Source organism: Nicotiana attenuata, chromosome 6, assembly GCF_001879085.1.
Source record: "Nicotiana attenuata strain UT chromosome 6, NIATTr2, whole genome shotgun sequence".
In the NCBI taxonomy this organism is placed as follows: domain Eukaryota; kingdom Viridiplantae; phylum Streptophyta; class Magnoliopsida; order Solanales; family Solanaceae; genus Nicotiana; species Nicotiana attenuata.
In genome coordinates, this window is record NC_031994.1 from 4,551,739 (window position 1) to 4,564,716 (window position 12,978).

A 12,978-nucleotide genomic window follows, 5' to 3' on the forward strand; every position below is an offset into this window, starting at 1 on the left:
ATCTGCTGAAGCAATTCACCCGGTCTCTGGTGCTCATAATTATGGGCCTCCTCTAGAATCAACTCCCGAAGCCCATCAACATTGGGTACACAAACCCGACCCTGCATCCTCAATACTCCATCATCACCAATAGTCACATCTCTAGCATCGCCATGCAAAACTTTGTCCTTGAGGACAAGCAAATGAGGGTCATCAAACTGACGCTCCCGGATACGATCAAACAAGGAAGACCAAGAAACCACACAAGAAGGGAACCGACTAGGCTCCGAAAGATCCAATCTCACAAACTGACTGGCTAAGGCCTAAACATCCATCGCCATGGGCCTCTCTGCTGCTGGTAAATACGCCAAACTCCCCAAACTCTCCGCCCGGCGACTCAAAGCATCGGCCACCACATTGGCCTTGCCCGGGTGATACAAAATAGTGATATCATAGTCCTTCAGAAGCTCTAACCACTTCCTCTGACGCAAATTAAGGTCCTTCTTCTTGAACAGATGCTGCAAACTCCAGTGATCAGTATAAATCTCACAAGGCACACCGTACAAATAGTGACACCAGATCTTCAAGGCGTGAACAATAGCAGCTAACTCGAGATCATGGACAGGATAATTCTTCTCATGTACCTTCAACTGTCTGGACGCGTAGGAAATCACCCTACCTTCCTACATCAATACCGCTCCAAGGCCAACCCTCGAGGCATCACAATAGACAGTATAAGACCCCAAATTTATAGCCAATATCAAAACTGGGGCTGTAGTGAAAGCTGTCTTGAGCTTCTGAAAACTCTCCTCACACTCTTCCGTCCACTGGAACGGAGCACCCTTCTGGGTCAGCCTGGTTATAGGCGCTGCAATAGATGAAAATCCCTGAACAAATTGACGGTAATAACCCGCCAAGCCAAGAAAACTGCAAATCTCTGTAGCTGAGGATGGTCTGGGCCAACTCTGCACCGCTTCCATTTTCTTCGGATCCACCTTTATCCCCTCACTAGATACCACGTGACCCAAGAATGCCACGGAATCCAACCAGAACTCACATTTCGAGAACTTAGCATATAGTTTCTCCTCTCTCAAAGTCTGAAGCACTTTCCTCAGGTGCTGCTCATGATCTTCCCGACTCCGAGAATATACCAGAATGTCATCAATAAAGATAATGATGAATGAGTCAAGATATGGCTGGGATACACTGTGCATCAAATGCATGAAGGTGCTGGGGCATTGGTCAGCCCAAATGACATAACAAGGAACTCGTAATGACCATACCGAGTCCTGAAGGCAGTCTTCAGGATATCTTGCACCCGAATCTTTAACTGATCATAGCCTGAACATAAGTCAATCTTAGAAAACTCCTGAGCACCCTGTAACTGATCAAACATGTCATCAATACGAGGCAAAGAATTACGGTTCTTCACTGTAACCTTGTTCAACTGGCGATAATCGATACATATACGCATGGAACCATCTTTTTTCTTCACAAACAAGACAGGAGCACCCCAAGGTGATACACTGGGCCAAATGAAACCCTTATCAAGCAATTCCTGTAACTGCTCCTTCAACTCCTTCAACTCAAGAGGAGCCATATGGTACGGAGGAATAGAAATGGGCTGAGTGCCCGGCAACAGTTCAATGCCAAAATCAATATCTCTATCGGGCGGCATGCTCGAAAGGTCAGCTAAAAACACATCAGAGAAATCCCGTACTACTAGGACTAAATCAACTGTAGGGGTATCAATACTGATATCTCTCACATAAGCTAGATACACGTCACACCCCTTCTCAACCATACGCTGAGCCTTAAGGAATGAAATAACTCTGCTGGAAGTATGATCTAAGGTACCTCTCCACTCTACTAGCGGTACACCTGGCATAGCCAGCGTCACAGTTTTTGCGTGACAATCAAGAATAGCATAATGGGGCGACAAACAGTCCATGCCCAAGGTAACATCAAAGTCTACCATGCTGAGAAATAACAAATCGGCTCTGGTCTCAAAACCACTAAGAGCAATCAAACACGACCTATATACACGATCCATAACAAGAGAATCTCCAATAGGAGTAGAAACATAAACAGGAGAACTCAAAGAATCCCGAGATACGCCCAAATACGGGGCAAAATAAGAGGACACATAAGAATAAGTGGAGCCTGGATCGAATAGAACCGATGCATCTCTATGACAGACCAGGATAGTACCTGTGATGACAGAATCAGAGGCGATAGCCTTAGTATGGGCAGGAAGGGCATAAAATATGGCCTGGCCTCCCCCTCGAGGGCGACCTCTGCCTCCCCGACCTCCACCTCTAGCTGGCTGAGCAGGTGGGGTAGCAACTGGTGTTGTGATCATAGCCTGAGAACTCTGCGGGGCACGCTGTGGCTGAGAAGTCTGTGGAGGTGCACCCCTCCTAATTCTAGGGAAATCCCTCACCATATGCATGTGTCACCACACTCAAAACAAGCTCTGGGAGGACGTGGTAGCTGTGACTGGCTCGGGCCAGGTTTGTTGGACTGACCACTGGAAGCACCACGCGTAGGAGGCGTACTAGATACTTGAGGTGCATAATAAGGCTCCTGAGGTCTGGGAGGATCTGGAATACCACTGGATACTAGAAGAGCTGAATGAACGGGGCGACTCATTTAACCTCTACCATGACGAGCTGAAGCTGGGGCACGGGCACCAGAACAATGGCCCGACTCTCGAGACCTCTTGGCCTCCCTCTCCTCTCTGTCCCGAGCATGCATACCCTCTATTCTCCAAGCAATTCTCACCACCTGCTTATAAGAAATATCCATCTCCAACTCCGGAGTCATACTAGACTTGATGCTGGGAATGAGCCCCTCAATAAACCGGCGAACCTTTTCGCAAATAGTGGAAACCAAAGCTGGTGCATGTCTAGCCAAGTTAGTAAAACAGATAGCATACTCCGAGACAGTCATAGTCCTAGCGCAAATGCTCAAACTCTGTGCGCCAAGCGCCCCTGAGACTTTGGGGAACATACTCTCTCGTGAACATATCAGAAAACTGAGCCCAAGTCAGGGAAGCTACCTCATCCGGACTGTCTAACTCATAAGCATGCCACCACTGATAGGCGGCTCCTCGAAGCTTGAAGGTAGTGAAGGAAACCCCGCTTGATCCTGATATACCCATGGTAGTGAAGGAAACCCCGCTCGATCCTGATATACCCAGGTGAAAATCTCTCTCAAAATCGCCAATCCCGAGCTACCGAATCAATTTCTAAGGTTTTTAAACTAAACGCTCGATTCTACTCCTTTTCTGACCAGTGAAACCGCACGCTTGTGCGAAGACTAGGTCGCACCTGCGACTTTTCATTAAACGGGGCTTTCCGCTTTTGCGACTGCCTATCCGCACCTGCGGTCTCGCAGGTGCGGCAAAACTCCCGCATCTGCGGTTCCAACCTTTCTTCCTATTGGCCGCATCTGCGGCTTCTCTTTTGCTTCTGCGAGATCGCACCTGCGGTCCCCAAGCTGCAGTTGCAGTTATGATAGCAGACTCAGTAGCTTCAGCTACAAATTCCCAACTCCAAACTTCCCGTTAACCATCCGAAACCACCCCGAGGCCCCCGCGACCTCAACTAAAAGCATGAACAAGTCATATACCAATATCCAAACTTATACAAATCTTCAAAACATCTCAAAAAACATCGAATCAACCAATTAGCATCGGATTCAAGCCAAAGAACTTCAAAAACTCACAAAGTATGCTTTCGATCAAAAAGTCTATCAAACCTCGTCTGAATGACCTGAAATTTTGCACACACGTCACATTTAACACTACGGAGCTACTCCAACTTCCAGAATTCCATTCCGACCCTTAGATCAAAATCTCACTATCGAACCGGAAACTTAAAAAATTCAACTTTTGGCGTTTCAAGACTAAATAAGCTACGGACCTCTAAAACACGATCTGAACACGCTCCTAAACCCGAAATCACCCAACGGAGCTAACTGAACCAACAAAATTCCATTATGAGGCTGTCCTCACACTGTTCTGACTATGGTCTAAATTCTAAAACATAAACTCTCATTATGGACTAAGTGTCCCAAAACTCTCCGAAACTCCAAATAAATCCTTCCGGCAACTCACACTAGCAGAAACAAACACGGGGAATGCAATTAATAAGGGATCGGGGCGTTAATTCTCAAAACGACCGGCCGGGTCATTATAATATCCCACGGAAAGATTGTATAAGTGTGACATATAGTCACATAATTGATTGAGGATTTAAGCCAAGTATGGGGATTGTGGTACTATCGCTAATTGAGAATTTATGCCTAAAGGGCGCTCGGTTCATTTGGTTGTGGAATGTGGAAGGTTGTTCCGGATTGGACGGTTGTTCTTGTGTGCTATGGGAAAAAGGGGGTTATTATGGACCCAGGAAATATTATTGGCCTAGTTTGGTATGATTAGAATCGGCTTGAGGTCTATGAATGGATGTAAATATGAATATGGGCTCTATATCAGGCCTGATGTGTTCATTTCAGCATAGCGCTCCTTATGGAGGAGTATTCGGACGTTGGATGTTATTTCGTGTTCGACTATTTTATGTAATGCTATATTGTGCCGTGTGAGTTGCGAAATGGCTTGATAAATTTCTTGTGTGTTGAGGTTCCGCGTAGCGATGGTGTTATATGAGCAGGATGGCTCTTGAGATTCAGATCATATATCGCACTTCAGTTGTGCTTGAGTTTTGTATCTTATGGCGTTATCTGTCTCCCCAGGGATGGTATTATGCACTTAGCGTGCTTGTGGACGATATTCGGTATTTTGTAGTAATGAGAAATTTTGCTCGGTGTGTATCTTCTTAGGTGAATTTTATGTGTGGATCGAGTGGCACGGCGCCACGAGTATGTTTTTGGATCGGGTTGCACTCCGCGACAGTGTGATGTTGAGTATAGTCCCTATATCTGTTTTTGTGTGTTTTGTTTCGCATTTTCTGAGGAAAGTTCATATTAGTTGCATGATTTGAGTAGTCCCTTCCAGAGTTCATTTTCCTTATGTATCACGTTCGAGCTTGTGGCCTATTGGCACATTGTGGCATCATATGAGACTTTTGATCATGACTGGAGTGGCTTATTCCCTGAGCAGTTCGTACTGGGCGAGACAAGATTATTGGATCTAGGATCAGTGCAGTCGGATTATATGAAGTACATTAGAGAGCAAAGATCATTATTTGGTTCAGAATGAAGTAATGGTCCTTGTCAGAAGTATAGACTCAATGATTTGTTGACTCGGCAGTTGGTTATGAATTTCTACACATCTCTTCCGTCGTGGCAGTATTGCAGGAGTTGGAACAAGACTTATATATATATCATGAGGTGCATTGTGAGCATCAGATTCGGGGAATGTCAGTTATTATGATCAGAGAATGTTATTATGGTCCTGTGAATGATGTGGTGCATGGTGAGAATTTAGCAAAGGCATGCAATCATGTTCTGGTACCTCGTGTAGTGATTGATAAGGTGTTCATATATTGGAAGCAGGCCTGGCAGAGAATTCTGGATGTTGGAATTGGGCTCTAAGCTTATTTGCTTGAATAAAAGGGAATATCTTCAGAATTGATTGAGCTAATGTGCTTAACTGGGTTGTAGTAGCACGGGTAGGTGCACGAGGTGTTAAACAGTGATTTCGGACAACTCCAGCACAGTTCTTAGCACGTTTGAGGACGAACGTATGTTTAAGTGGGAGAGAATGTAACGACCCAACCGGTCGTTTTGAGCTCTAGCGTGTCGTGCCGTAGTTTGAGGCCATGAGCAGCTTCACTTCAGGTATTATGACTTGTACACATGGTCGGAATTGAATTTCGGGAAGTTCGGAGTTGGTTTGGAAAAAGAACTCTCATTTCGAAAGCGTTAAGTTGAAAGAATTGACTAAGATTGGATTTTTGAGTAAACGATCTCGGAATCGGGATTCGAAGGTTCCAGCAAGTTCGTATGATGATTTTGGACTTGGGCGTATGTCCAGATTGGGTTTTGGAAGAACCGGGAACGTTTTGGCACCTATTGTGGAAGTTAGCATTTTTGGAAGAATTTCATAAGTTTGGGTTGAAGTGCATTTCAGTGTTATCAATGTCCGTTTTGGATTCCGAGTCTTGGAATAGCTCCGTATGGTGATTCTGGTGTTGGGAGCGCGATCGGAAGTGAATTCGAAGGTCCGTGGGTCATTTTGGAGTCATTTGGCTAAAGATAGAAATTTGAAGGATTTTGAGGAGTTTGACCGGAAGTGGAATTTTTGATATTAGGGTCGGAATCCAATTCCGAAAGTTGGAGTAGGTGCGTAATGTCGAATGTAACTTGTGTGCAAAATTTGAGATTAATCAGACGTGATTTGATAGGTTTCGACATCGAATGTAGAAGTTTGAAGTTCTAAAGTTCATTAAGCTTGAATTGGGGTGCGATTCATGATCTCGATGTTGTTTGATGTGATTTTAGGCCTCGAGCAGGTCCGTATTATGTTATGGGAATGGTTCGTGCAATTGGAAGGGGCCCCGGGGGCCTCGGGGGCATTTTGGGATGGTTTCGGATCATTTCGGGCTATTTTGCAATAGCTGATGCTGGTGTCTGGTGTTGTTCTTCGCGTTCGCGAGGATCCTCTCGCGTTCGCGAAGAAGGATTTGGCTTCAGGGACTCTGTTCTTCGCGTTCGCGAGGAAGGAAATCTCTGTTGCACAGGTCTGACTTTGGAGGCTCATATCTCACAATCTATAATGAATTTGGAGATGATCCAAAAATAAAAGTTGTAGCCCTTTATGTATAGCTTTCAGAAAAGTAAACTGTTTAGCATTTGGATTTTAGTACAAAAAGTTATGGCTGGTACACTACAGGCTGTCTGGGAAGATGAAGAAGAAATTTGTGTTGCACAGGGCTGACTTTGGACGCTTATATCTCAAAATCATTAAAGAATTGGGAGATGACCAAAGCATGAAAGTTTTAGATCTTGGTGTCTAATTTTCAAAACATTAAACCATTTGTCATTTGAAGTTTCTAACAAAAAGTTATGGCCATTATACTAGAGGCTGTCTGAGATGAGTTTGGAAAATGGTTTTTGGGAATTTTCTTCTTCGCGAAAGTGATGGGTGTCTTGCGAACGCGAAGAAGAGTCGTCTGGGCAGTGTATAAGTGTAAAGAAATGGGTTTGGATTATTTCATCTCATTTCCTCCATGAGAGCTGATCTAGGTGCGATTTTGGAGCTCCATTTTCATCATCCATATCAAGGTAAGTGATTCCCACCTATTGCAAGTTAATATAACCTGGATTATATCTAGATTTTAACATGGAAAATCATGTAAATTAGTAGAATTTTGGGATTTTGAAGAAAACCTAGGAAATTAGTATTCTTGGATTTTGACCACGATTTTCGACATGAAATTGAGAGCCAATTATATATTTGAGTTCGTGAGGGTAAACTTTATCTTCGAAAAATTTCAGAATCCGGGCATGTGGGCCCGAGGGCGATTTTGTCAACTTTTCGAGCGGAGTTGGGATTTTATACAAATTGAATTGTTATGAGTATTAGGGTGTATTTTCATTGGTTTGCCCGTTATTTGGCTAGTTTGGGAGCGTTGAGGCATCAGTTTAAGTCGTCGGAAGGTGCTTAGAAGCCGGTTATTGGACTTTTGAGCGAGGTAAGTCTCCTTTCTAACCTTGTAAGAGGGAATTGTCCCCATAGGTAAAATAATTGGTTATGGGCTCCTATTTGTGGGGGCTACGTATGCACAAGGTGACGAGAATCCGTGCGTAGCTACTATTATGTTTAAGTCCGGGTAGTCTAGGACCCAAAACCTGATTTTTAATTTGTTCCAAGTGAATCTTTGGAATTTTCGGTACCTTTTTCATCAATTGAATTTTAATCTTTGTCGCGGCTCAGCTCCTGGCGAAAAATACAGTTGAATTTTGGCCAATCAAACGCCGCCGGCGATCGGAACCCTTAAATATTGTTCATCACTGATCGGTGCCCCCCAGTCGATCGTTTTCTGACCCCTTTAGAAATTTGTTACTCCTGTGTCTTATTTGATATTCACTAGATTTTTCCGACGAATACTCCGGCGGGGACCCCATTTGACTTCGCGCGGTTAATGAAATTTGAACGTTTCTTTCTTTTGTTCTTCCCCACCCCTTTAACATTCTCATATATTTTCTTCTTCGGTTGTATTCCTTCCTAGATTTTGCAGTTTTGACTTTTGAGGGTTATACAAAAGAACTTATTGAAACAGAATTTTGTAATATCCTGTGAAACATCAAATTATCCCTCTTCCCCCATCAATCTTGAAATTTTAATTTTCTTGAAGCTGTTGCTGATCAGATAATACCGAAAAATCCTGCTTACATCCTTGTGATTCTTTTCTCCTTCTTGTTTTAATTATTTTATTCTTTATAGTATTATTTTGATCTTTTTGAATTAGGATTTTCGAAAACCTCTTTTCAATTTTTTCCAGTTAGTCTCTATTTTGTTGTTCGTCTATAGGACTGATTTCTGGGGGTTTTTCCATACTCTGTGCTGACAGAAATCTATCAGTTGCAAAATAATTCCTTTCTTTTCTTCTCTTTTGATTTTTTATTTTAATAACGAATACGATCTTCTTGACTGTTGCAGTGTTAATAAACGGTAATCTTGTCTATTCACGTTTCTTTAACTGTGTCGTCACTAGATTCGCATTTTTCTGCTGTTGGTGACGGTGACAGTCCGGCCCACCTGTATTTTTCTTGGATATGTGGGTGTTTGTGTGTTTTGCAGATATCACTTTTGTGGCTTCTTGGTGGCGGTAGGGAGGTGCACATGCACAAGCAGTAGAGAAGCAGTTATACACCAGGTTCCGCAGTATCTGGAGTATACCAAGTCAAAAGATCCAGGTTCTATTCGTGGGAATTGATCTTATCAGCAGTATTCAGCGGATTTGGAAGCGCGTCCGGTCATCCCCGACTGTGATCCAGGTTCCATCTTTCTTGAATTGTATTTGCGCACATCTATTTAGTGTTGCCTTGCCGGCAGTTTTGATTGGATTGATTGCTTTTTCTATCTTTTATACTAGTGTTTTAAGCTTAAGGTTTCATCTATTAAGTTCAATCCTGTGTTTGCATAGGGGTAGTTTCCTAGACGTGGTAGATTCATTGTTCCAGTGCTTGCTCGCATTACTGTTCTCGTAGTCACCCCTTTGAGTTGTTTTTAGCTCTCGGGTTTGTAGCATGTAGTCCTTCGTCCCCATTATTGGTTCTTAGTGGTAGTGTTTACCTAATACCTTTTGTTTATAGTGGCGGTAGTGGACGATGTGAGAGTAAGGTCATGTCCTCGGGTGGGGCTGGGGGTGGGGTCCAGGGGTGGGAAGGGGGTAAGAAAGCCTCTAGGTTGAGAATTGGGTCTTGGAACATTGGGACATTGACGGGAAGTCTATAGAGTTAGGTAAGATTCTTCAGAACAGGAAGATCAACATAGTGTGTGTTCAGAAGACTAGATGGAAAGGTACTAGGGCACGAGATGTAGACGGAAATAAACTATGGTACTCAGGGAGCACTGGGGTAAGAATGGGGTATGTATTTTAGTAGACAGGGACCTCAGGGAGCTCGTGGTTGAGATTAGGAGGGTAAATGATAGGTTGATGAGTATTAAGCTGGTAGTTGGTGGGTTTACTATAAACGTGATTAGTGCTTACGCTCCTCAGGTAGGTTTGGACCAGGAGGTCAAGAAGCAATTCTGGGAGGATTTGGACTATATGGTGCGTAGTATCCCGCACACAGAGAAGTTGTTTATTGGCGGAGATTTCAATGGTCATATTGGGGCTAGTTCTAGGGGTTATGATGATGTGCATGGCGGATACAGTTTTGGGGTTAGGAATGAGGGAGGTAATCCACTATTGGATTTTGCTAGAGCTTTTGATTTTATTATAGCTAACTCGAGTTTTTCCGAAGAGGGAAGAGCACCTGGTCACTTTCCGGAATTCAATGGGCAAGACTCAAATTGATTATCTCTTCTGCAGGAAATGTGATTAAGGTCTATGCACTGACTGCAAGGTTATCCCAAGTGAGCACCTCACGACTCTACATAGGCTCCTAGTTATGGACCTGGAGATCATGAGGAGTAGGAGGAAGAGGGTGGGGTACAGTCAACCTAAGATCAAGTAGGGTAACTTGATCAAGGACAAAGCTCCTGAGTTAGGGGAGAAGTTGTTGGCTATGAGGGCCTGGATGAGTAGGGGGGATGTGTCTAGTATGTGGTTCACGACTACGGATTGTATTAGGGTAGCTGCTAGAGAGGTCTTAGGGGTCACTAAGGGCTCTCGTGGGTATCATAAAGGGGACTGGTGGTGGAATGGAGAGGTTCAAGGTAAAGTGGAAGCTAAGAAGCTGCTTATTTTAAGCTAGTAGAGAGTACAAACGAGGAGGAAAAAGGACTTATCGGGAGTGTTACAGAAATGCAAAGAAAGAGGTGAAATTAGCAATTACGACGGCTAAGAACGCGGCGCTTGCTCGTTTGTACGAGGAGGTCGAGGGCAAAGGCGGGGACAAGTGGTTGTACCGGTTGGCCAAGGTGAGGGAAAGGAAAGCCCGACTTAGACCAAGTCAAGTGTATCAAGGACGAGGATGGAAAAGTATTGATGGACGAGGCACTTATTAGGAGAAGATGGCAGACATACTTCCATAAATTGTTGAATTATGAGGGGGATAGACGCATTGTGCTGGGTGAGTTAGAGCGCTCCGAGAGTCGGCAGGATTTTGGGTACTGTAGGAGGATTATGGTAGAGGAGGTAGAAGGGGCGATGCGTAAGATGTACAGGGACAGAGCGACAGGGCCAGACGAAATCCCGGTGGAATTCTTGAAGAGCGCGGGGCGGGCAAGTTTGGAGTGGCACACTGGACTGTTTAGTGTTATTTTTAAGACAAAGTAGATTCCCGAAGAATGGAGGTGGAGTACGATGGTTCCGCTTTACAAGAACAAGGGTGATATCCAAAATTGCATTAATTACAGGGGTATCAAGCTGTTGAGTCACACTATGAAGGTTTGGGAGAGGGTGGTGGAGGCCAGGGTGAGGAGGTGCATGTCTATTTCCGAGAATCAATTTGGATTCATGCCGGGGTGTTCGACAACGAAAGCGATTCATCTGGTAAGGAGATTAATGGAGCAGTACAGGGAGAGGAAGAAGGATTTGCATATGGTGTTTATTGACCTTGAGAAAGCATACGATAAAGTTTCGAGGGAGGTCCTGTGGAGGTGTTTGGTGGTTAGCGGTGTTTCGGTAGCGTACATTAGTGTGATTAAGGATATGTATGATGATGCTAAGACTCGGGTGAGGACTGGGGGTGGTGACTCGGAGCATTTCCCTGTGGTGATGGGGTTGCACCAAGGATCGGCTCTTAGACCATTTTTATTTGCCTTGGCGATGGATGTATTGTCGCGTCACATCCAAGGGGAGGTGCCTTGGTGCATGCTATTTGCCAATGATATAGTGTTGATTGACGAGACGCGTAGCGGAGTTAACACGAGGTTGGAGGTTTGGAGACAGACCTTGGAGTCTAAAGGTTTCAAACTAAGTAGAACCAAGATAGAATACTTGGAGTGCAAGTTCAGTGACGGGAACCATGATGCAGACGTAGAGGTTAAGCTTGATGCTCAAGTTATCCCCAAGAGAGCGAGTTTTAAGTATCTCGGGTCTATTATCCAGGGTAACTGGGAGATTGACGAAGATGTCGCACATTGCATTGGAGCAGGATGGATGAAGTAGAGACTCGCTTCCAGTGTTCTGTGTGATAGGAATATGCCGCTAAGACTTAAGGGTAAGTTTTATTAAGTGGTGGTTCGACCGGCTATGCTGTATGGGGCTAAGTGTTGACCAGTCAAGAACTGCCACGTGCAGAAGATGAGAGTAGCAGAGATGAGGATGTTGAGATGGGTGTGTGGGTGTACTAAGAGAGATAGGATTAGGAATGAAGATATTCGGGATAGAGTGGGAGTAGCCTCCGTGGAGGACAAGATGCAAGAGTTGAGGCTGAGATGGTTCGGACATGTTAAGAGAAGAAGCATTGATGCTCCTGTTAGGAGGTGTGAGAGGTTGGCCATGGAGAGTTTGAGAAGAGGTCGAGGTAGGCCTAAGAAGTATTGGGGAGCGGTGATTAGGCAGGACATGGCGCTGCTTCAGCTCACTGAGGACATGACCCTTATAGGAGAGTGTGGAGGTCGAGGATTAAGGTAGAAGGTTAGTAGGTAGTTTATAGTTGTTCACCAATAGTCTTAGTAGTATGCATGTCCCTTCATATTCTTAGATTTTGATTATGTTATGTGGTTTTGTTCGTCTCAGGTATTGTATTCCCTGTTGCTATTATTTGGTACCACTTATCCTTTATCTCTCCCTTTTTCTTTTATCTTCCATCTTTCTTCCTCCCTTGCTTTTCTCCTCTTCTTCTTGCCCTTCCTGAGATGAGGGTCTATTGGAAACAGCCTCTCTACCTACATTAGGTAGGGGTAAGTTCTGCGTACAGACCACCCTCCCCAGACCCCACTTGTTGAGATCAAACTGGGTTTGTCGTCGTCGTTGTTGTTGTTTCTAGTTTAGGATCCAAAAGCATGCTATACGTGAAATATTTGTAATCTTATTGACAAATGAAATTGCCTAAATCATATCGAATTAATAAAAGAATTTCTAAAAAGGGTTAAACCTTATTTTCTTAAATCGTTAAAAGAGAATTGACTTTCTTTTTCCTTGGATAAATGTTTCTTGATGAATTCTTAATTGACTGTTTGAATGTGTGTATCTATGAGTACCTGCGTGGCACGTATGATTCGCGAGCGGGGTAACTCTATTATTTATATTTGACTGTGTCGCACGTATGATTCACGAGCGGGGTAATAGATGCATCTATGGCTCGCGCCATTCGACCCTCTGGCAGTGCACAGTTTAAATATTTGTTGGATCGGGCCGTACGACCTCGGCATGATTTGTGCATGCTTGTAATGCTTTCTTGAGATTTACAAATTGA

General features: G+C 44.1%; 1 protein-coding gene across 1 annotated transcript; it reads left to right on the top strand.

Moving 5' to 3' along the window:
• LOC109227591 (craniofacial development protein 2-like) lies at positions 9,504–9,968 on the top strand. Its single transcript, XM_019392790.1, has one exon. The coding sequence runs from the start codon at positions 9,504–9,506 to the stop codon at positions 9,966–9,968; it is 465 nt and encodes a 154-aa protein (XP_019248335.1).